We start from the raw sequence: 25,296 nt of genomic DNA, 5'->3' as shown, positions 1-25,296 counted from the left end.
CTTTAAAAGGCAGTCTCTTAGAATGTAAGGAATAAAGTAAAACCTCAGATCAGGTATTCTAGACAAGATTAAGAGGAGACAGTTCAAACTATTGAAGAGAATGAATTTTTACTTAAGCACTTTGGAAGTATCCACTCCCCTTAAATGTAAGTTACGTATCTATTCATTAAAGGAAGCCGAAGCACTTGTACTTGGCAGATTACTGTATTAAACTTGAAAGTAATAAAAATGTTTTTAAAGATACTGTATGATGCAGACTTTTCACTACTTCAGATTAACCTCCTAACTGGTGAAGCTTCTTGGTACCTATTATTTGTCTCCATTAATCTTCATTCTAAAACCCAAAATTTCATGCCTTGATTTAATTCTTTTCCCATTGACATCTTTCTGTGTCCTTTAGAGAGCTCCTGTTCCTGTCCTTCAGCAAGCTCCTGCTCTGTGTCTATCTAAATGACATTTTTTCCCACAGAAAAGCTGTAACTACTTTTTTTGTATGTGTGACTAATCTGTCCGAGACCATGATTTCTTTTCTGCAACGTATAACATGAAGGCTTATTTTTCAAAGCAAGACGATATTTTCAAAATTTTGCCCCCATCCCCACTTTAAGATGAGGCACGTTTTAGTGACAGATCACTTGAGATGTTTTTATAATCAGCTTGTCTAATAATTCGTATAGCCTTAAGCATGCAAAACCTTTGAAAACTAAAACTTGGTATAGGAATTCTAATAGCCAGGAACAAATATCAATTTTTATTCATTCCAAAGAATGAGTTGCTGACAGCATTTCAGAGAGCACCACCATGAGACTATAGTGTTTTATTTAGTATTACAACGTGGCCAGTTAGTGTGACAAGGGAAACCTACTTTGGTACCCAAGGAATGGCTGGTTGTGATGATGGGCGGAAGTCAAGATGCTGATGCCTAATGTCTATTCTAGCATTTCCATGTTAACTTTGAAGGTGGGGAAGGAAATAGCACCACTGCCGACTGTAATCTAAGGAACTGTTCACCAATCTCACTCCAAAGCAGTACAAAATAGAAAAAGCTAAAAGTCTTAACACATTCCCATTTTCCAGGAAATCCTGTGTCATCTGTTAAGAGGGAGGAATCCTGATCCCGTTCCCTCAGGTCCTTGTCACGTTAGCTTTTTGATAGCTTCAATCCACTCTGAACGCTCAGCCTTGCTGCTGGCCTGGATATAATAGTGTGTGTCATCCTTAGTAATCACTTTGAAGAGATTTCCCTGGACATTCCCTTTAACCCCTAGTCAGGAAGAAAAAAAAAAATCAGCGAGTGAACATCCATGTCTGCTTTCAGCTGGGAGTATCTGAAAGTCAACTGAGACACAGACAAAAACACATATCATGAAGTATTTCTTAGTACAAATATGTATGGTTAGGAAATCCCACCAGATGTGTGCTTTCTTCTATTCCTCTGGTCCATCCCCTCTCCCTCATCTGTGCCTTAAGGCCTGCCAGTGCTATGTCTGGACGTTCTTGGAAGCCCTCTTGGCCTGCCCCCTATGCAAACCACAGGTCTACAGTCTAACTCACATCAAAGAGTCCAGTATGTTTATGTTAAAACCAGACACAGATGTGGGATTTGACTTGAATTGTTTAACTTCTTTGAACCTCAATCTCTACATCCATAAGTTAAGAAGAATACTATCCTCCTACCTCAACTGTCTATTGTGAAATTAGTGTGCTAATAGTGTGTTGTCAATCCTTAAGCACTACTGTAAGCTACTGTTCTTAGGTGGAAGCCTATGGGCCAGTAAGCACAGAAAAGGATGGGAAAGAATATTAAAGACAAGGGTCATTTAGTTGTGTTGTTAACACACTAAGAACACCCCACTTGCCCTTTCTCTAATTGGCTTCAAAGCTCACACCATTCATCGTCTCGCTGAGAAAGCCCATCAGCCCTCACAGCTTAGCCCTTCATCAGCAGAGTGTTAACTGAGAGCACAGGAGGGAGGCCCCCGAGATCAGGCCAGGGCCAAAGTTGCCCCTTACCAGTGGGAACGCCATTATCCTCCAGAGCAGATACGAGTGAACCACGAAGAGAAAACCCACCCACTGGCCGGTTCTCTTCCTGCAAAGGAAAGGAGACCTGATTAGGAACTGTGTGAAGGCACAAAAAAGAAGAGTCACCCTCTCATCTATAACCACCCGCAGTCAGCCTGCTAAAGTAGTCTGTGAGAGTCATTTGTAACAGCAGTTGAGGCTGAACTTGGACATCACATGGCAAGTTGTCTGCACCAGCGAGGAAGTCTGGGCTTCTTCATTCCACAGCCAGCTGCAGAGTGCCCCCCTCCTCCCTGTCCCTCGGCCCTCCCTGTGGTCTAGCAGGGTCCCGGGGTGGGGGGCTCTTTCAACCTCCTTCAGTTTCTCAGCTTAGGGTGGGGTTCCTGACTGAAGCTCAGCAAGGGAGGAAGGTCCATTCTTATTTCAAAAAACGAATACATCTACCAAGACAAGGCTGAACAGGCTGACTAAAAGGACATTTTTCTTTTCTTCTGATTGGAATTAGATCAAACCCAGCATGCAGTAATACTTATTATCTGAAACTCAAGAATTATGGCTTAAATATTAAATGGTAAAAGAAACCTTTCAAAACGTTGGTGGGGACATGAGGTTGAGGGGGCAGAATGCATGGACTCTTTGGGTGGAAAGGGGTGAAAAGAGACTAGAAAGCACCAGTTAGGAGTCTCTTTATCAGCCCACCTCACCTTCCCTAGGCACACAGCCAGCTTTGGAGAAACTGAAAGACGCTTTTCCTCTCAAAACAATGTAGATCCACTGAGCAGGATCCACTGAGCAGGCAACAATGTGATGAAAGAAAGGAGTGATCAGACTGTGAGGGGTAGCCTGCACTGTGGAAGGAAAGGCATAGTGGGTGGGAGTTATGGTAGGGATGCTGGGAGGAAGGGCGGAGGTGAAGCCAGCTGCCTGCTCTGCTCTGCTCTGGAGAGACGTGTCTGGGAGCATGACAAGGCACTCACTTTGGAAGGGTCGTAGTAATGCAGAAAAGCCGGGTCCTTCCTCAGAACAAAGCGCCGCACCTTCCAGTTTTTCCTCTTGTGCCCCTGAGGCAAAGAGAGGGTGCAAGGCTCATCGGTGACAGCTCTCAGTCACTTCCTCCCACCTCCGTGCCTCCAGTGCGGAACCTCGAACCTCCCAGCCAGGCTGCTCCAACGAACAACTTTCTCAAAAGAGCCTGGAGACCTGGGGATTGCAGTGACGTGTCATGGGCTTCACGGCTCAGTGACACTTCACCAACAGCACTGTCACCTTTAGCCTAGTTGACACAGCCAAAGAGGGTCAGCACTGAAAGAAGTGGGTAGCACTGCCTGGACACCACTCAGGGCACACGGAGGACAGGGAGGTCACAGGTTTCAACTGGACCAAGAACTCACAGGCAAACTTGAACCCAAGGGCACCAAATTTTAAGCGTCAACTTAGTCCGAAAACAAACCTATGCCTACAGGTATGTATATGTGCACTTATATACAGTGAAAACCACTTTGGCATTCTGCATCAGAAAAAGAGTAAGGCGTAGTAAACAAACTTATGGTTACCAAAGGGGAAAGGGGGTGGGGGAGGGATAAATTAGGAGTTGGGGATTAGCAGATACAAACTATCATATATAAAACAAACAAACAACAAGGTCCTACTGTATAGCACAGGGAACTATATTCAATATCCTGTAATAAACCATAATGGAAAAGAATAGGAATAAGAATATGTATATATATATTTATAAATGAATCACTTTGCTGGACACCAAAAACTAACACAACCTCGTAAATCAACTCTACTGCAAAAAAAAAAAAAGAGTAAGAAACAATCAATTATATGTTTAAATCTAAGCATGGAAGATACTGCCGTGCGTGTGATTGTGGCTTCACCCCTAGATCACAAAGCTTCCTTAGCCCTCTAGTCTGGAGCACTCCGAGTCCCTCCCACAGCCTCCTCCTCTCCCAGGACCTCACTACCTCCCCTCACCAGACTCCCTTCAGGCCCAGCAGAAGCAGAGCCCTTGGAATAAACAGGCAGTTACGTGGACGGTAAGCAATCTAAGAGCAGAAGGGGATCCTGATACGCAAGAAGCAGGTGACAATGACAACAAGTGCTCCAAGAAGATGGGAACGGTGCTGAGCAGCATTGTACAGACGCACACATTCACGTGGCGTGTCAGGAGCGTACAGACACAAGAGGTGTGTAGGAGATTGGCTTACACCTCAGGTGCCGGGACGCGGCAGCTTGGTTTGCAGGCACAGGTGGACATGCTGCAAGTGTGACTGTGACCCGGCTGTCCCCGCTTAACGTGGCCGCTCTCCCAACATGGTAGGAGCAGTGGCCATGGTCAGTTTTTAAACACGGAGATTACACTGTAGAATTTCACCTTCAACCTACTGAAGTAGGTGGAGAAAATACTTCTCAAGGGGGCAGGCAGAGTCCCACAAAAGCAGGCAGAGACCCCAGGAAGCCTCAGGGAGCAGAAAGCCAGCAAAGGCAAAATGCCAACCAGTAGGCAATGCCCTTCCAGACAAATAAGTGAACTGGGCAGTGACATAGGCATTGTTTTCTAATGCTGCGATAACTACTTGTGTGCACTTTTCCCGGAACGCCCCCTTGTCTGGGGCTCGTGTATGCGCGAGTGGACACGTGCATGCCCCTTGATTTGCTCCCGGTGGCTACCACTGGACCCTGACTTTAGCAGGTTCTGCTGATAATTAGTGCCCCTGGCAGTCTCAGCCCTTCCCGCCCTTTGTGGGGATTCCTGCCTCCCCCGAGCTTGAGAACTGCCCATCTGCTCCCCCCTCCAAGGCGGCCATACCTGCTTGGCCAGATAGCCTTGCTTTACCACTGTGCCACTTAACTCCACGGTGCTGAGACTGATTTCTTCCTTGGAGCTTATCTTCCTCTTGGAGCTCTCAGCCTAGCGGGAAGGAGAGAGCAAGAACTCTGTCACCGAAAGGTCCTAGTTCTAGGCTGTGGAGGCTACCGCGGGGGAAAGGAAAAGCCTCCATACAGAAAACCCACTCGACCTGGGGTGAAGCTGTTCCCCCAGCCTTGGCCTCTCACCCGTGACTGTGGACCCCCGCCCCCCCCACCCTGTTGCCTCTTCCTCTCTCTGCCCCTGTGGCAACAGGAACCCACTCCTTAACTTACAAAAGTGTACAGGGCCATGGAGTCATCCAGGAACTGCTCAGCCAGATCCCCAGAGCGAATGGCTCCCGTGCTTCGGGTGCCTACCGGCCTAAGGAAGTTCTCCTCCATGAGCATGGAGGCCAGGGTCACGGCCTCCAGACGGCTGGCCGCAAAGTTGTTGGAGATGAGCCAGTCCACCAGGGAGGAGCCTGCATCAGGGCAAGGGCAGCGCCCGTCAGATGACAGGCTCCAGACCGGCTTCCTCAGGGTGCCTGGCTGTGACCTCATTGACTCTGACCTCTTGGGCAGCCTGGCATAGCCTTGGGGCTCTGCCCTAGAGCAGACCGAAGGCCCCACCTGCTGCTCAGAGCTGTGGCCGCACTCACACGTGGCCATCTCAGGCCAGCCCCTTGGCTGGCAGGCAGCTCTGGCCTCAACACAAGCCGGTCAAGCACACTGAGTCCCGGATCACCAAGCCCCAGGTTTCCAGTGCCTGGCCCAGCCCCCGAGAGGGGAGGCTCACCTATGAAGGTCTTTTTGTAGGTATTTCCCTGCTCCATGTTGGGGCTTGGCCGGATTCCGCTGCTGCTGTCATGCATCTTGTCCACGATGCGACTACACGGAAGGAAGGCAAAGGAGAGGGACCCTTGTCACACTGACAGGTATGAGGGAGGGTCCAAGAGTCGTTGCTAAGGGTATAAAGCACATGGCACATGGCATGATACACATCGCAAAAAAAGGGGTATTCCATTATGCATCAGAATTTGAGAGGTAGGATTTGGGGACATTTCTTTTTCTTCTTGCTCATCTAAATGTTCTAATATTTCTAGACTAGACAGGTATTACTTTTGTAGTAGAACTAATGAGCTGTGGCATTTAATTTAGAAACAAAAGAATGTTCAGTAATGATTCTCTATGATCTACTGCATAAAGTTCAAACTCCTCCAGCTACTTCTCAAAGTCACCCATCACTTGAACCCACACCCATCTGCCACTGGTCCTCCTTGCACCCACCATGGTTCAGCCGCACCCTAGATGCACAATCAAGATCCCAGAGCCTGGTATGGAGCTTTTTGGTAGTTTTGCTGCCTGGAAGGTTAGGGGGTATTTCCTGCAGATGGGCTGATGTAAGAGATTCCATGATGGGAACTCCTTTCATCCGTCCCTACTTTAGAGTATCACCTCCACTACTGTTTTCCTTCTGTTCTGTGGGATGATTCCTGCCACCAATGGAAGATCTTTTCTCATTCTCTGTTTATGTACTTGGGCTGGAAAGCCCCTGAGATGAGACTTTGTTTATTCTCATTTGCATCTCCTGAGCACCTAGAGCAATGTATGGCATGCAGTAGGCACTCAATAACTGTTTCCTGAATGAATGAATAAATGAATGAATGGATGAATGGATGAAGAATCCCACAGAGCGAGAATGCAACCGCTACCAGAACACATCGTTCTTGCCCCCAGGCTGCAAACAAGACTAATGACTTGGGTGAGCAGAGATTCCTGGGGAGCTGTCACATAGCCCTGAGCACCCTGGCTGAAACTGAAGAGAGGGTGTCAAGGCACTGAGGGGGGCAGGAGCAGCAGAGGCCCCAAGAGGTTCCCAGGGCAGGTAGGTAGGGCCACTCCCAGGCAGAGAAAACAATGTAAACAGGACAGTGACAGCGAAAGGCCCTGAAGCACAATGGTGGTACCAGTCAGGCCAGGGTAACAGCCACAGGCCGCTCCCCCCGCCAAACCCCACCCCAACCCTGCATCCCCGCTGCACACAGACAGAAGAGTCTGCAGCCAAGCCAGGTAGGGCAAGGGCAGGGCCCAGGCACTCACTGCAGGCTGATGTGAGGGGGCAGCTTGAAGGAGTTCTTCAATATGTGGAGCTGTTGGACCTTCCCCGGCTGCCCCGCGTGAATAGCTCCTGTTATCTCAAAGGCCCAGGCGTCCCTCTCCTCTCGAGAACAGGCCTCCAGGAAGTACTCCGTGGATGTTTGAGTCTTCAGCTTAATGAGGAGCTGTGGGAAGACAGCCAGTCAGACCAAGCAGGCAAGAGAATGCTGGCTGGGCAGCTAAAATGACAGAACCGAGGCGAATCTGGGAGGCCACGTGGTCCAGTGACTGCCAAATGCCCGACCACTCAACCACACCCCAGCTGGTGGTCTTTAAAAGATTTGCTTGTACACCTCCAGTGACGGGGAGCTCACCACCTTTCCCCTTTGGACAGACTCATTAGCATAGGGTCTGCTTCCTGGGCACTTGGTCTCTCTGCTCCTGATTCTGCCTTCTAGAACCACATAGATTGAGCTCACCTCCTATGACAGCCCCTGTGCTGAAGTGGGAAATGCACAGGCTTCCAGGTCAGACTGATATGGATACTTAGCTATGGACGTTTGGGCACGTTAAAGGACCCACTGACTCTCAGTTCCTTCACCTGTCATATGAGGCTATTAATGCCTACCTTGAAGGAACTGTTAGTTCTGCTCCTCTTCATCCTCTTTCTAATCGGGTCTAATCATCCCAAGTCTTTCACACGTTCCTCATATGATACTGTTTAAACTTTCTCAACCAGTTTATGCCCTGCTAAATGTTCTGCAGTTGGTTCAACATTCTCATAAAATATGACCCTCGGAATGGAACAAACTGCTCCAGGGAAGGTCTGGGGGTACAAGGCAGCACGGGCTTGAGGTTTCATTAGCAGTGGCATCTTCAGGGCTTGATGCTCTGTACAGTCAGCTGAGAGTCTTTTTCAGGTGGGCCACATCTCCTCCATCTTTTAAATGGGCATTTAGGGGTTTTTTTCAGACATTGTAGATTTTGCATTTTGATCCTACTAAATGTCATCTGAGTAGACTGGGCTCACAACTTCTGTTGGAAAACAGAAGGATTCTGTCTCATTCTGGTTCTGTTTTCCAATGTATTAGCTCCCACCTTGCTTTGCTTGCAAACTTCATCAATTCCTTCACCTAAACAGCAAAAATGGATAAGACAAGGTGGGCTCACGGTCCCAAAGAGTACCATGAAGCCGTTCCTCCAAGTTAACATGGATTCACTCATCAACATCGTGGAAGGATGAGTTCAACCAGCACCCTGTCAGTCTGTAGTTTGCCATTTTAATGAAAAGATCTCAGGAGAGACTATAAAGTTCCACATGAAATCCAGACACACTTTTTTATAGCTTCCCTAATTAAAAATAAATTAACCACACACACACACACACACACAGATGATACACTTTATAACTTGTTCTTAGTGAACCTACTGACTCCTCTTGGCTTATTCCCCCTCAAGTAGTCATGAACTGGCAGATGACAACTTTCTCTGTTTGAGAATTTTACGTAGAATTAGCAAGAAGTTCACAGCTCCAGCTAGCAACTTGTCTCCTTTTTTGAAGCACAGAACAAAGTTTTCCTATCACCACCCTGTTCTACCAGCACTTCTGCTCTCCACTGTTCCTTAAAGACTATGAAATGGTATCAGGTCAACAAGTTAACCTATAGGGGAGGAGGAGTCAAGATGGTGGAGTAGGAAGAGGTGGAGTTCACGTCTCCTCACAACTAGGGCCCCTACCAGGCACTGGTCAGGGACCTTGGAAACCTAAAGGGACGGGAGGAATCCCCGAGCAACCGGGTAGGATGTTGGGGGGAAGGGGGAGGGGAGGAAAAGTGGAGGCGGGATGGGACTGGCAACCCTGAGGGGCGGCTGGGGGAAGGGAGGGGTTCCCAAGATTGGAGGAGCCCACCCATGGAGCAGGGATTAGCAGGGATGGGGAGAGACCTTTGGGGTATTGGGGGATCGGAGGGGAATGAGGCTAGTGTCTCCCCTGCCTGCTCAAGCCCCAGAGAGCCTGCTGGGGCCCTGGGCCTAAACCTCAGTCCTCCGGGACCCCCTCCAGCCATGCTGCACCTAAGCTCCGCCCCCCACCAAGGCCTTTTCCAGGTTTCTTTTTTTTTTGGCTGTTGTTGTGGTTCTGTTTTTGCCTTGTGGTTGTTTCATTTATGTTTTTATTTTTCCTAATACATTTTTAATTTTTCTAATTTTATTTTATTTTTTATTACTGTTTTGCTTTTTTTTTTTTTTTTTGCCTGCACTGCGCGGCTTGAGGGATCTTGATTCCCAGGTGAGGGGTTGGGCCTGAGCTCCTGTGGTGGAAGCACTAAGCCCAAACCGCTGGACTAACAGAGAACCTAAGACTCCAGGGAATATTAATCGTTGTGAGATCTCCTGGAGGTCCTCATCTTGGCACCAAGACCCAGCTCTATCCAACTGCCTGCAAACTCCAGTACTGGACGCCTCAGGCCAAACAAACAGTAAGACAGGAACACAGCCCCACCCATCAAAAAAAAAAATGAGACAACAAAAAAATATGTTACAGATGAAGGAGCAAGGTAAAAACCTACAAGACCAAATAAATGAAGAGGAAATAGGCAACCTACCTGAAAAAGAATTCAGAGTAATGATAGTAAAGATGATCTGAAATCTCGGAAATCCAATAGAGCCACAGATTGAGAAAATACAAGAAATGTTTAACAAGGACCTAGAAGAACTAAAGACCAAACAAACAGTGATGAACAACACAATAACTGAAATGAAAAATACACTAGAAGGAATCAATAGCAGAATAACTGAAGCAGAAGAATGAATAAGTGAACTGGAAGATAAAATGGCGGAAATAACTGCTGAGGAGCAGAATACAGAAAAACGAATGAAAAGAAGTGAGGACAGTCTCAGAGACCTCTGGGACAACATTAAACGCACCAACATACAAATTATAGGGGTACCAGAAGAAGAGAAAGAGAAAGGGTCTGAGAAAATATTTGAAGAGATTACAGTCAAAAACTTCCTTAACATGGGAAAGGAAATAGCCACCCAAGTCCAGGAAGTGCAGAGAGTCCCATACAGGATAAACCCAAGGAGAAACACACCAAGACACATATCACTCAAACTAACAAAAATTAAATTCAAAGAAAAAATATTAAAAGCAGCAAGGGAAAAGCAACAAATAACATACCAGGGAATCCCCATAAGGTTATCATCTGATTTTTCAGCAGAAACTCTGCAGGCCAGAAGGGAGTGGCAGGATATATTTAAAGTGATGAAAGGGAAAAACCTACAACCAAGATTACTCTACCCAGCAAGGATCTTATTCAGATTCAACAGAAAAATCAAAAGCTTTACAGACAAGCAAAAGCAAAGAGAATTCAGCACCACCAAACCAGCTTTATAGCAAAGGAACTTCTCTAGGAGGGAAACACAAGAGAAGAAAGAGACCCACAAAAACAAACCCAAAGCAATTAAGAAAATGGTAATAGGAACATACGTATCAATAATTGCCTTGAATGTAAATGGATTAAATGCTCCAACCAAAAGACAGACTGGCTGAATGGATACAAAAACAAGACCCATACATAGGCTGTCTACAAGAGACCCACTTCAGACCTACAGACACATACAGACTGAAAGTGAGGGGATGGAAAAAGGTATACCATGCAAATGGAAATCAAAAGAAAGCTGGAGTAGCAATACTAATATCAGATAAAATAGACTTTAAAATAAAGACTGTTACAAGAGATAAGGAAGGACACTACATAATGATCAAGGGATCAATCCAAGAAGATATCACAACTGTAAATATTTATGCACCCAACATAGGAGCACCTCAATACATAGGGCAAATGCTAACAGCCATAAAAGGGGAAATCGACAGTAACACAATAATAGTGGGGGACTTTAACACTTCACTTACACCAATGGACAGATCATCCAGACAGAAAATAAATAAGGAAACACAAGCTTTAAATGACACAATAGACCAGATAGATTTAATTGATATTTATAGGACACTCCACTCAAAAGCAGCAAAATACACTTTCTTCTCAAGTACACATGGAACATTCTCCAAGACAGATCACATCCTGGGTCACAAATCAAGCCTCGGAAAATTTAAGAAAACTGAAATCGTATCAAGCATCTTTTCTGACCACAACGCTATGAGATTAGAAGTCAATTACAGGAAAAATACTGCAAAAAACACAAACACATGGAGGCTAAACAATACACTACTAAATAACCAAGAGATCACTGAAGAAGTCAAAGAGGAAATAAAAAAATACATAGAAACAAATGACAATGAAAACACAACAACCCAAAACCTATGGGATGCAGCAAAAGCAGTTCTAAGAGGGAAGTTTATAGCAATTCAATCTCACCTCAGGAAATAAGAAAAATCTCAAATAAACAATCTAACAATTTAACAATCTAACAATCTAAACAATCTAACCTTACACCTAAAGCAACTAGAGAGAGAAAAACAAAAAAAACCCAAAGTTAGTAGAAGGAAAGAAATCATAAAGATCAGAGCAGAAATAAATGAAATAGAAACGAAGAAACCTATAGCAAAGATCAAAAAAGTTGGTTCTTTGAGAAGATAAACAAAATTGGTAAACCTTTAGCCAGACTCATCAAGAAAAAAAAGTGAGAGGTTTCAAATCAATAAAATTAGAAATGAAAAAGGAGAAATTACAACTGACACCACAGAAATACAAAGGATCATAAAAGACTACTACAAGCAACTATATGCCAATAATATAGACAACCTGGAAGACATGGAGAAATTCTTGGAAAGGTACAACTTTACAAGATTGAACGAGGAAGAATTAGAAAATATAAACAGACCAATCACAAGTAATGAAATTGAAACTGTAATTAAAAAATCTCCCAGCAAATAAAAGTCCAGGACCAGATGGCTTCACAGACTAATTCTATCAAACATTTAGAGAAGAGCTAACACCTATATTCTCAAACTCTTCCACAAAATTGCAGAGGGAGGAACACTCCCAAACTCGTTCTACAAGGCCACCATCACCCTGATACCGAAACAAGATAAAGATATCACACACAAAAAAGAAAATTATAGACAATATCACTGATGAATATAGATGCAAAAATCCTCAACAAAATTCTAGCAAACAGAAACCAACAACATATTAAAAGGATCATACACCATGATCAAGAGGGATTTATCTCAGGGATGCAAGGATTCTTCAATATATGCAAATCAATCAATGTAATACACCATATTAACAAATTAAAGAATAAAAACCATAAGATCATCTCAATAGATGCAGAAAAAGCTTTTGACAAAATTCAACAACAATTTATGATAAACTCTCTAGAAAGTGGGCATAGAGGGAACCTACCTTAACATAATAAAGGCCATATATGACAAACCCACAGCAAACATCATTCTCAATGGAGAAAAACTGAAAGCGTTTCCCCTAGGATCAGGAACAAGACAAGGCTGTCCACTCTCGCCACTCTTATTCAACATAGTTTTGGAAGTCCTAGCCATGGCAATCAGAGAAGAAACAGAAATAAAAGGAATACAAATTGGAAAAGAAGAAGTAAAACCGTCACTGTTTGCAGATGACATGATACTATACATAGAAAATCCTAAAGATGCCACCAGAAAACCACTAGAGCTAATCAATGAATTTGGTAGAGTTGCAGGATACAAAATTAATGCACAGAAATCTCTTGTATTCCTAAACACTAACAATGAAAGATCAGAAAGAGAAGTTAAGGAAACAATCCCATTTACCATTGCAACAAAAAGAATAAAATACCTAGGAATAAACTTACCTAACAACACAAAAGACCTGTATTCAGAAAACTGTAAAACACTGATGAAAGAAATCAAAGATGACACAAACAGATGCAGAGATATACCGTGTTCTTGGATTGGAAGAATCAATATTGTGAAAATGACAATACTACCCAAAGCAATCTACAGATTCAATGCAATCCCTATCAAATTACCAATGACATTTTTCACAGAATTAGAACAAAAAATTTTACAGTTTGTATGGAAACACAAAAGACCTCGAATAGCCAAAGCAATCTTGAGAAAGAAAAATGGAGCTGGAGGAATCAGGCTCCCCGACTTCAGACTATACTACAAAGCTACAGTAATCAAGACAGTATGGTACTGGTGCAAAAACAGAACTATAGATCAATGGTACAGGATAGAAAGCCAAGAGATAAACCTACACACCTAAGGTCAACTAATCTATGACAAAGGAGGCAAGAATATACAATGGAGAAAAGACAGTCTGTTTGCTGGGAAAACTGGACAGCTACATGTAAAAGAATGAAATTAGGACCCTACCTAACACCATACACAAGAATAAACTCAAAATGGATTAAAGACCTAAATGTAAGGCTGGGCACTATAAAACTCTTAGAGGAAAACATAGGCAGAACACTCTGTGACATAAATCACAGCAAGATCCTTTTTGACCCAGTTCCTAGAGTAATGAAAATAAAAACAAAAATAAACAAATGGGACCAAATTAGACTTAAAAGCTTTTGCACAGCAAAGGAAACCATAAACAAGATGAAAAGACAACCTTCAGAATGGGAGAAAATATTTGCAAATGAAGCAACTGACAAAGGATTAATCTCCAAAATATACAAACAGCTCATGCAGCTCAATATCAAAAAAAACAAACAACCCAATCCAAAAATGGGCAGAAGACCTAAATAGACATTTCTCCAAAGAAGACATACAGATGGCCAAGAGGCACATGAAAAATGCTCAACATCACCAATTATTAGAGAAATGCAAATCAAAACTACAATGAGGTATCACCTCACACCAGTCAGAATGGCCATCACCAAAAAATCTACAAACAGTAAATGTTGGAGAGGGTGTGGAGAAAAGGGAACCCTCTTGCACTGTTGGTGGGAATGTAAATTCATACAGCCACTATGGAGAACAGTATGGATGTTCATTAAAAAACTAAAAATAGAACTACCATATGACTCAGCAATCCCATTGCTGGGCTTATACCCTGAGAAAACCATAATTCAAAAAGACACATGTACCCCAATGTTTATTGCAGCACTATTTACAATAGCCAGGACATGCAAGCAACCTAAATGTCCATCAACAGATGAATGGATAAAGAAGATGTGGTACGTACATACAATGGAATATTACTCAGCCATAAAAAGGAACAAAATTGGGTCATTTGTAGAGATGTGGATAGACCTAGAGTCTGTCATACAGAGTGAAATAAGTCAGAAAGAGAAAAACAAATATCGTATATTAACGCATATATGTGGAATCTAGAATAGAGACACAGACGTAGAGATCAGACATGTGGACAAGGGGTGGGAAGGGGAGAGTGAGATGAACTGGGAGATTAGGATTGACATATATACACCACCATGTGTAAAATAGATAGCTATTGGGAACATGCTATAAAGCACAGCAAGCTCAGCTCGGTGTTCTGTGACGACCTAGATGGGTGGGATGGGGGGTGGGTGGGAGAGAGGTCCAAGAGGGTGGGGATATATGTACACATATAACTGATTCACTTCGTCATACAGCAGAAACTAACACAACACTGTAAAGCAACTATACTCCAATTTTAAAAAATTACCACCCCCCAAGAAAAAGTTAACCTACAAGTTCCAAGGTTTAATTTATTGAGACCCAGAGTCTTAAATGCACCTAGAAAACTAGGTTGTCTTCTTAAAACTGTCTCACTTATCTGTAAATCTTTCTTTTTTATTAAGCATTTATTCAACAAACATTTACTAAGCATCTGCTATGTGCCCAGACATTGTGTCTGGTCTGATGATCCTACAAGGAAGAAGACGCAGACCCAAGTCTTTCACCAGGCTCAGCACTCCCCAGCAGTCCCATCCCACCCCCACGGAGAGCTACGCCATCTCTTTTAATCAGTGGCATTTCCAGGTTTGCAGTGGAAATACAGAATGACATTTCACTTTTGCAGCCTCTTAGGCTGGAATGATATTCAATGCCTCCCTCTCCCTTGCCCTCAACATCCAGTCAATGATGTCCCGTCAATGTTTCCTTCATAATGTTTCCTCATGTTCATCCCTTCTTTCTGCCTCATTTCATGCCTGATTATTTTAACAGCTCCTTTTGTTTTCTATTTGAGAAAAATTTTAAACTATAAAAGAGTACAAAACAAACACCAGTAAACCCATTACCCAGAACTCACTGTCATTAATATTTTCTTATACTTAGAAGATTCATCAATTTGTCTAGAAGAGCCAAAGAAGAAAAACATGATAAGAAAGAAGAAAATGGTAAGATCCCTTCTTTATGGAACTAGTTATCTTATTAGGAACTGAGCTTAGGTCCTCATTTTGGTCTTCCTAAGAGAGTTTTCACCAGCCCCTTCTCTCAGTCAAGACCTTCAATGGCTCCCTATTACCTGTACCTGGCCCCAGCCAATCTCCCACCACTCCTTCAGTGAACATACCCTTTGGCCACAGTGGCCATCCTCATCTCCAAATTTATCCCTAACTGTCCCTTCACTTTTACCCAAGACCTTCTACCTACCTGGAACCTCTGCCTCTTTCCTCTTTCAGATCTTTGCCCAAACCTCTATCCCTCTCACAGCTGTACCTGAGCAGACAGCCTATGATGGCGTTTTCCTCCCCTTCAGCAATACAGTGTTCTCTGTGGCTAATAATGTTTGTACCAACATTTGGAACTCTGAATGTTTTTCTGTTAATCACTTGCTTTCATAATAAGATCATTAACTGAAAGAAGCAATCTTACCATTTTCTTCCCTGACACCTCCAAGCCCAGCAAATTTCTTGGCACTTAATGGGCCCTCAGTAAATGATTAATTCAGATTCTTTTCTGATGGTAGAGTTGAAGCTGCCCCAGACTTTTGGAACACGTACCCCTCGGGGGATGAAAGTCATCCTATTGAACCCCAAGTAGCAGTAATTATTCACATTTATGTAGTGTCTCCTAGCCTACAAGGTGTTTTGACCCACCATTACCTTCATGATCCTCATCACAGCCGTGAGAGAGAGTCAGGTGTCATTATTTTATCCCATTTTATAGATGAGGGACTAAGGCTCGAAGAGATGCAGTTACTTGCCCAAGGTCACATGCCTGGTACGTGATGCAGCCAGGATTTGAGTCTAGGTTTTTCAGTAACTCAGCTCTTCCCATGGCCCACACCACCTTCACCAAAGAGGCCAGAGACGGGAGGGTCCGGGGAGTGGGAGGGAGGAGCTGGGAAGCGGGGGCCTTCACTTACTGGTCGGTTTTCATACTCCAGGCAGGGGCACGTAATGGTGCAGCCATCCAGAAGGATGCGGCCCTTGGGAGGGATCACTTTCCGACCCCCCTCGAGCTTGTAGTACAGCAGCGTGTTCTGCCGAAGGATGAACCATCGCACCTTCCAGTTGTGGACAATGTGACCCTGAGGACAGACAGGAGAACCCTGAGGTGAGGTGGCCGAGGGGACAACGTGGTGTCCAGGGAGAGGTGGCTCATGGCACAGGTGACCAGACTGTGCCATGGGATCAACTCTCCAATAAGGGGACGGCATTATCTCTCTTTTTTAGCTTAATTTTATTTTTTTACTTTGAAATAGTTTCAGTTCAGAGAAAAGCTGAAGAAAATTATAAACTTTTTTACAAAAGTGTTTAAGAGTTAGTTTTTAACGTGATGAAGCTCCAATCACTTCTCAGTATTTTATTGTGTAACTCCTACCAAAAAATAAAAAGGGTATTTCCAACATAACCACAATACAATCATCAACATTAGGAAATTTACATGAATATATTATTTTCATCTGTTCCACAAACTCCATTCAAGTTTCACCAATTACCCCAATAATGTCCTTAATAGCCAAAGGATCCAGTTCAGAATCATATGTTTTATTTTCATTTTCATGAAGAAAGCATGAGCTTTGGATCTCTTTGTCATCTCTTTTGAGTATGTAACAAAGACCTTTGGCATTGACTTTCTAGTTCCCATTTGTTCTTTTTTTCTGGTTATAAGCCTTGAAAGAAACTGCAAAGTCAACAGAAGAAAAGATCCTGCTACTAGGAGACAGCCATTGTTAACATTTTGTATTTCCTTCCAGTCTTTTTCCCTTTTAGTTTTTACTTTCTAGTTTTTTTAAAAATCAGGATATTACATATATGAGTTTTATTTTCCAGTTTTTCTTTTGCTGACTTTGCCAAGCATCTTCTCACACCATTAAATTTCTTTAAAACATGTCTTTTAATGACCACTAGGTGGAAGCATCATTTCCTTGTCCATCTCCTGTTGTTTGTAACTGAGGTTGTTTCTTTTCTTCACTATTATAAACAACTCTGCAATGAATATCCTTGCACATAAATTTTGATCTGCATCTCTTAATTTTTTTTCCTTAGGATATACTCCAGAAAAAGAATATTGCTACTTGAAGAGTGTGGGCAATTTGTAAAGTTGAAGCCACAAATTGTTAAGGACCCTAACATTTTTACCTAGCCTGCTGTGACAGGCCTAAAAGGCAGGGGAGTTTGGGGGGCTCTCAGGTGGGTCATGGAGCCAGTGGACAGGATAGTCAGGTGAAGGCAGAGAGTCCGTTTCTAGAACAGAACAGTGGATGGGAGAATGTCTGCTGAAGAATCAGAATGAAATGATTGTGTACACGCTCATGAAAGTGACTTTCTTGGCATGTTTCCCAGAGCAGAGCCCAATTAGGGCTGGATTCTAAACAAGAGAGATGCACTTTATCTGAATCAGAGACTGTCCCCGATTCACTGGTTTCCTGACCCAGCATTTATTAATTTCAAAGGCCCCTTCAGTTCTCACATCTGTGGTGCTGCAATTCTGTTCCACGCTCAGCGTGCGTGTACTGACTGTGTTAGGGAACCGAAAATTGTCGAAGGAGTTGACTGTGTGAGCACTGGTCTACGCCAGACCACACAGCCCAGACTCGAGTCCCCTCGCCCAACAATCCCTGCTGAGGGGGTCCTGGCGTAGCATTAGCAGTAAAGGCAGTTGCTGGCACACAGGTGTGGCTCCGGCATGGGGGCCGGTGTGAGGCAGAGAAAGGGAGGGGGCAAAATAGTCTTAAACCTTAAAACATAGGTGTTCTGAGCTGAATTATCCCCCCCTCCCCATTCATATGTTGAAGCCCTAACCCCCTACTACCTTAGAATGTGACTGTATTTGGAGACAGGGCCTTTAAAGGGGTGATTAGGTTAAATAAGGCCATTAGATGGGCCTTAATCCAATCTGACTGGGGTCTTCATGAGGAGAGGAAATTTGGACACGCAGATGTCAGGGAGGCATGCACACAGAGGAAAGGCCATGTGAGCACACAGCAAGAGGTGCCATGTACAAGCCGAGGAGAGAGGTCTCAGAGAAAACCAAATCTGCCTACAACTTGACCGTAGACTCCGACCTCCAGAACTGTGAGACAATAAATCTCTGTTGTTTAGGTGGTCCTGTCTGTGGTAGTTATAGCAGCCCTAATAAACTAAAACAACCGGAAAGGAGAAAGGGGCCTGGAGATGTTAGGGAGAGAAGTGTAACCAACAGAAGTTGAGCAGAACAAACCAATAGAGATAGGGCTACATTTCCTGGACAAAATGCTACACTTCCCAGAATCGATGGCAGGAAGGAACAGGGAGGTGGCCGGGTTGCTGCCAGTCCTGTGCATGGGGCACTGATGCATGTTTGGCAGCCGCCAAGGTGGCAGGATAGTGGTGGAAGGACAGGTTCTTCTGACACCCAGTCCCCAGAGTTACCAGGGACAAGTGGCAAACAGTGTCGGCAGTGACGTTTCCACAAGAAACGTCTGGTGGTGCTGTTGGATATTTTTGTCTGGCTGCATCATCTCTGGCTGTATGGTACCTGGCCCTCCCAAATATTCCTGAGTTATTTGATATTTATTATTCTCTCTGAAATCCCTTCTGTTGAAACTTGCTAGAGTGGACCATGTTATGAGCAGCTAAGAATCCAGACTGACAGCAAAGGAGAGCAATCCAAGAAAGGCTGATGAGATAGAATCTACTATGTAGGCAGAAAACTGGGAGCAGCTGGTGACTTCACTGCGGCCGGAGGGGAGTCCCTGAAGACATTTAAGCAGAAGGATGACAAGCGTAGGTTCTCACGTTAAAAAGATCAACCGACCACACCGGGGCAGAACAGCTGAGTAAGGTCGGCCAGACCGGAGCGGCCAGCTCAGCTGGAGGTTACTGTAATAATCCACAAAATGGGAAGGAAAGCCCCATTATCCCTGCTTCTCAGATAAGCTTCGCCATAATCAGAGGGCGTAAGGGACTCATCCAAAATCAGCAGGCAAATGGTGTCAGAGGCCAAAAATACAGTGGTATAAGCTGAAAAAGAACCCAGGCTTCCCTTCACCTGGGAATCTTCCTCCCTCTCCAGGCTCCTTGTCTGTAAGTGGCTGACTGGGACCAGAGGCCAGCTGGACCATGAATGGCGTAGAGCCCCCTTAGGGGGAAGGAGGAGAGTCCATAAGCTGGGATGTAACCCTAGGACTGGGCTTAAGAAGCACAGAATGGGAATTCCCTGGTGGTGCAGTGGTTAAGAATCCGCCTGCCAATGCAGGAGACACGGGTTCGAGCCCTGGTCTGGGAAGATCCCACATGCCGCGGAGCAACTAAGCCCGTGCGCCACAACTACTGAGCCTGTGCTCTAGAGCCCACGAGCCACAACTGCTGAGCCCACGTGCCACAACTACTGAAGCCCGCGTACCTAGAGCCCGTGCTCCGCAACAAAGAGAAGCCATGGCAATAAGAAGCCCGCGCACCGCAATGAAGAGTAGCCCCCACTAGCTGCTCTCTGCAACTAGAGAAAGCCGGCGCACAGCAACAAAGACCCAACGCAGCCAAAAATAAAGATAAAATAAATTAATTAATTAAAAAAAAAGAAGCACAGAATGTTACAGCTGGGGGACCCTTTGAAAAAGCCTATACTATACTCCCTAACTTTAATGATGAGGAAACTGAGGCCCAGAAAGGTCTTGCCCAAGACCCTACAACCCCAAAGTAGCAGAGATGGTATTTGTTGTGGGTTGAATTATGTCCCCCCAAAAGAAACATTGAAGTCTTAACCCCAGGGAACTGTGAATGTGACCTGATTTGGAAATAGGGTCTTTGCAGATGTAATCAGGTTAAGATGAAGTCATACTACATTAGGGTGGCCCTAAGAACACTAATATGATTGGTGTCCTTATGTGAAGAGGAAAATTTGGACACTGAAAGACACACAGGGAGAAGATAGTCATGCGATGATGGAGGCAGAGATAGAATGATGCATCTACAAGTCAAGGAACAGCAAGGAGTGCCTGTGTGAGATAACAGAAAATGCAATATATTGCTCTCTGCCCCCGGTTCTTGGTACAGATCTCCTGAACCCCCTGTAATTTCCTGGGTGACAGGAGTATCTTTTGTGCTAATGAGGCAACTCTGGGTGGGCTCCTGAGTGAGGGCTGGTCACTGGAAAGACCACACCATGATTAGAAGCTTGGAATTTTCAGCGCCCCCCTCCCATTCTCTTGAGAAAAGAGAAGGGCTGAAAATGGAGTTAACAATCTATCATGCTTACATGATGACGCCTCCATAAGATCCCAGAAATATGGGATTTGGAGAGTTTCCAGGTTGGGGGACACACAGGGGTGCTGGGAGAGTGGTACACTCGGAGAGGGCACAGAAGCTCTGGGCCCCTTCCCACATACCTTGCCCTACCCATCTCTGCCATCTGGATGCTCATTTCTTTCCTTTATCACATTCTTTAATAAGCTGGTAAACGTAAGTTAAGTGTTTCCCTGGAACCTCTGATCTATAGCCAGTTGGTCAGAGCACAGGTGACAACCGGGGCTTTTGACTGGTGTCTGAAGTGTGTGTGTGTGTTGGGGCACGGGGGAGGGCTGGGCAAGCAGTCTTGTAGGACTGAGCTCTTATGCTGTGGGATCTAACGCTGTCTCTGAGTAGATAGCGTCAGCACTGAGTTAAATTGTAGGACACACACCGGGTGTTGCAGAGAATTGCTTGGTGTAGGGAAAAACCTCCACACATTTGGTGACCAGAAGAGTCAGAAGTGAAGTGTTCTGTGTAAAAGTAAAGAAACCCCACAGGATAGAGAAACACACAGTGGGGAAGAACTAGGTTTTTCCTACACAGGAAGGAAAAATCTGCGTGTTTCCTTTACAGCCTGCGAATACAAGAAACAAAAGCGACAAGGAAGGATTCTCCCCTGCAGGTTTCAGAGGGAGTATGGCCCTGCGAACACCTTGATGTGAGACCTTTAGCTTTCGAAACTTCTTCTAGCCTTCTTGCTTTTTTCTTCCAAGCAAATTTTTTCCTTACTCATACCATTTATATTTTTACTCTTTGGATTATAATATTATAAACATTTTTAACATCTGCATAACGGTAATTCACTTGTAATCATTTGTTTATTTGGGGGGACATATAGGTAGTTTCCAGTTTTTTCACTACAGAAATAACACTTTGTTCCTAAAGCTTGTATGGCATTTCCTGGGGATAGTCCTACAAATGAAATTTCTAGGCCAAAGCGTGTTGACACTGCCATGTCATTTTCTGAGTGTTGTTTCTGAGGTACGAGCCAGGCAGCAATGCCTGATTCAGTGCTTCAGCTGCTTCTTAAAGCACAAGCAGTCCAACCCACACAGATCCGCCTTCCTTCCCCCTCACCCTCCTTCTAAAGCCAGGCCAAGTGAGCACTCTGCATTTCTGTCGGGAGCTTTGCTTCTTTCTTGTCTGGGCTGGATTAAGAGCCAAATCCATCATGCCCCTGCCCGTCTCCTGCTTTGCCCTCACTGGTGATGACTGTTCTGTACTCTGGGTTTCCAGCTTGGGCCCTGCCCCACTTCTGGACCGTAAACCCCCCCTGAATCTGTGGAATCCCACCGTCGCAGCCCTGCACCTTCTCCAGTGGCCACGGGGGCTGCTGTTGCCATCCAGGAGGAGAGGGGAAATGGGGGAGAGGGAAAGCCCGACTGATCAGTAGGCAGGGGCTGTTAGCAGGGGCAGGGGCCCCATCCCCGCCTTGTAGGAAAGGGTGTGGCTTCCGCTTGCCTCAGGGTCAGGCTCCAGCTCCAAACTCTTGTCTTTGGGTTTGGCTGGAATGTGCTTTAGGTATTTCAGCCAAGGCCCTCGGTGGGCTTTTGGGTCCAGACCTGGTTGACTGTCCTCACTTCCCTGTACCCTGTACTCCCTTAGCTGCCACCCTGGAATGGGTGGCCCATCCGGAAGAGAACTCACATCCTCCCTTCCCTCCAGCCCTCCCCTGACTCTGCATGGTGGCGGTGTTGGTGGGGAATCATATAAGGTAACCCCCAGGAACACGGGGACGCCCCAAAGGGCCCCTCTGCGCGGGCTTGTCCTCAACAGGCCCCTACCAGGGCTCGGCTATCCCAGCAATCAACAATGCCCACCAAAACCCCCTGCCCAAACCCCTCTCCCTCTCACCTTATAAGCTGCAGGAAAAGTTCCCCATAGGTGGTCTCTCTAAGGTGCAGCTGCCTCCACAAACTGTGAGCGACCAACCTATCACTTTAATCCCAGTGGCGTGAAACAGGCGTGGAATTTTGTACCTGCTTGTATCCACTCTGACCCTTGATCCGGCACAGCCTCCTACACCTCCTCCTGCTTACAGTTTTGAGCAAACAACACACCCGCCCTCCTATGTCAAATAATGTGTAAAATAACATGGCTGCATTTCCTATTGAACAGAAAGTGACTTTGAGACCTCAGGGTTGATCTGGTGGCCAGGGGAGGCCGAATCCCTTCACCCCTCTTCATCCATCCCCCTCCCAAAGCTGTAAACTCAGAAGAGCCAAAAGGCTCATCCCCAGATTTTATGCTCTGCTGTTAGGGTTAGCATAAATGTTTAGTGTGAACATCAATGTTAAAAGAACTTTTAAAAATCTAATTTCCTCTTGCAGCTGCATTTTCATTCATGTTCTACCTTGATCCTATATGTTGAGTTTTTGTGTGGACTCTTGCTTGCTGTGGGAAAGGCCACACGGGGTGATGTGGAAGAAACGAGGATGGAGGTGCCAGTCTCGGCTGTTATTAGCCCTGGGGCTCTGGGCAAGCGATCTCATCTTTCTACCCCTGTTTCCTCATCTGTAATACAGGAATAACAATACCCACCCTGCAGTGGGGCAGAAAACGGTTTGGAGTCAGCCTGAGTGGGTTTGATCGTGTTTCATCACCCACGAGTCCAGATCCTGAGCTACTTAACCTCTTTGAGCTTCGTTTTCCCCTTGAAGAAAGGGGGGGGTGGTGGTTATGTGGGACCACCAACCTGTCAGACTGTTGGGAGGATTAAAGGAGACAACGTCCAGGACTGGTGCACAGTAGGGGCTTCAGAAACATAAGCTTCCTCCTCGCTCACGGGTTATTGTGAAGAATACAGGAGACGATGCATTAACTGGACGGGCGCTGGGGACTACCGAACACACTTTCGTTGTTTTAATACATCATATTTAAATCCTATACGCTTCGTATTTGAGTAAGTTGTTTTAATTAAGCTGTCCACTACGAGTAGCTGCCCCCTGCACCCCACACGCCCTAGCCAAGCAGGATTCTCCTCCTCGCCAGTGCCCTGGCCCCTCTTTTCTATCTAAAGCTCACCCCCAACCACCGTCCACCCGGCTCTCCCCACTACACGCGCCTCCTCCCAGTGTGGCCCCAGGCCGCCCGATCGCGGCTCAGGTGAGCCGGCGCCCGCCGCGGGCCCGCCCCGGGCCGTGTCCGGAGAGGCTCCGTTGCGCTCACCCTCTTGACGAGGAAGCCCTCCTTGAGCACGCCGTCCTCCATGTCGCCGCCGACGCGCCCTCCTCGGTGCGCCGTCCCGCGCCTCCCGCTCCTCCGCGCGCAGCTCGGCGCGCGCTGCGCCCAGGAAGCGCCTCTGATCCGGCGCCGGCGCCGCCCCGCTGGCCCGCGCCCAGAGCCCGAGGCCGCGGGGCCTCCCGGGCAGGAAGTCAGTCCTGGACAGGATTTCTGACGTCGTCTCCCCGCAGAAGGTGCCCTAGGGTCCGTGGTTAGTCCTCAGAGGAGTCCCGCCCCCGTGTCGCCTCCCGGAGCCTCCCCCGCCCAGGCTCTCTCCATCCAGGTTCCCCCAGCGCGCTCTGCGCCTCTGACTCTTCCCGTCTTTGCCCATCTTCCTCCACTCCCGGCCTTAACCAGGTACTTGCCTGGCACTTAGTATATTGCCGTTGACTAATACTTAACGGAATTAAGCTGAACCGAAAGGATTTCAAAGATTTGGGGTCATTCCTGAGCTCCATGGAAATGGGGGTGGGAGAGTGGATGAGTTGGAACCAGGCTGGGAACTTTATCCTGACCTCTGGTGGGGGCAGAGAGAAGTTCCCATTAGCAAGGTCACAGGTTTAAGGAAGCAGGCACAGTCTGTCCCCAAAATACACCTCTCCCCTCACAAGGTTAGAGCTGAAGTTTCCATCATTAGGGGCAAAAGTTAATGGAGTGCCAAGGAACTCAGTAACAAGATAAATAATATTTTAATGCAATGTTTTAAAATATGTTAAATATTTTTAAAAATTTTAGTAAAAATTAATGCAAAAAAAAAAATCCATGATGAACAAAATGTCACAAATTTAAGTGAGGACTGGATGGATGGACAGCAAGCCATATTGGCGCCCGAAACAAAAGGAAGCGTCAGTAAAACTGCTCCTGTCTGGTAGTCCTTAGGAGAAGGTCAGTTTAGTCATTGTTTGCCCCGCAGTGTGAAGGGCCCTGTTAGGACTGTTCACCAGGAAGGGGAAAGGCCCCAGATGCCTAAAAAGGAAGAGAAAGCTCTAGATTGGGAGATGGTGCCCCTGGCTGCCTTTCAGAACCAGCCTGGAGCCCACTCCCAAACCACAACGGGCTCCTGTGCCCTGGAAATGGCCCATTTCAGCCTTCTGCACAAACCGACCTTCGGATCTCAGAGGAGTCCAAAAGCAATGGGGCTTCCACTCCATTGCAGACTGAACATCGACTCAGCACCTTCTAAAGCCAGGCCTGTATTGGGTGCTGGGTTCTATTTAATGCACAACATGCCATGAGGTGAGTTTATCATCCCATTCTTTCCAGCTAAGGAAACTGAAACTTGAAGCAGTTAAATAACTTGCCCAAGGTCACACAAACTTGGATTTTAACCCCAGGGCAGCGTGAATGCATTTGTTTCTCATGTCAAGAGCTGGGAAGAGGAGGAAAGGATAATCGGAGCTGTGAAAACTTGCTAGGCTCAAACCCAGGACATGAGAGACTGGAATAGGAAATTCTTATCCTCTTTGGTTCTAACTATGGTCTGTTATT

The 25,296-nt window shown here is 45.7% G+C and overlaps 1 protein-coding gene across 1 annotated transcript; it reads right to left on the bottom strand.

Annotated features, from left to right (window-relative positions):
• Positions 1-784: 784 nt before the first annotated feature.
• PLEK2 (pleckstrin 2) lies at positions 785-23,975 on the bottom strand. Its single transcript, XM_082451842.1, has 9 exons — positions 23,755-23,975; positions 16,239-16,403; positions 6,982-7,163; positions 5,678-5,769; positions 5,176-5,363; positions 4,841-4,942; positions 3,003-3,086; positions 2,014-2,092; positions 785-1,264 (listed from the first exon to the last, which is right to left on the bottom strand). The coding sequence occupies exons 1-9, from the start codon at positions 23,794-23,796 to the stop codon at positions 1,137-1,139; spliced, it is 1,062 nt and encodes a 353-aa protein (XP_082307968.1). The 5' UTR covers positions 23,797-23,975; the 3' UTR covers positions 785-1,136.
• Between the last annotated feature and the right edge of the window lie 1,321 nt (positions 23,976-25,296).

The sequence above is a fragment of the Balaenoptera physalus genome (genome assembly GCF_965194825.1).
Source record: "Balaenoptera physalus genome assembly, chromosome: 2".
In the NCBI taxonomy this organism is placed as follows: Eukaryota; Metazoa; Chordata; class Mammalia; order Artiodactyla; family Balaenopteridae; genus Balaenoptera; species Balaenoptera physalus.
This window is presented reverse-complemented; position numbering and strand designations above follow the sequence as displayed.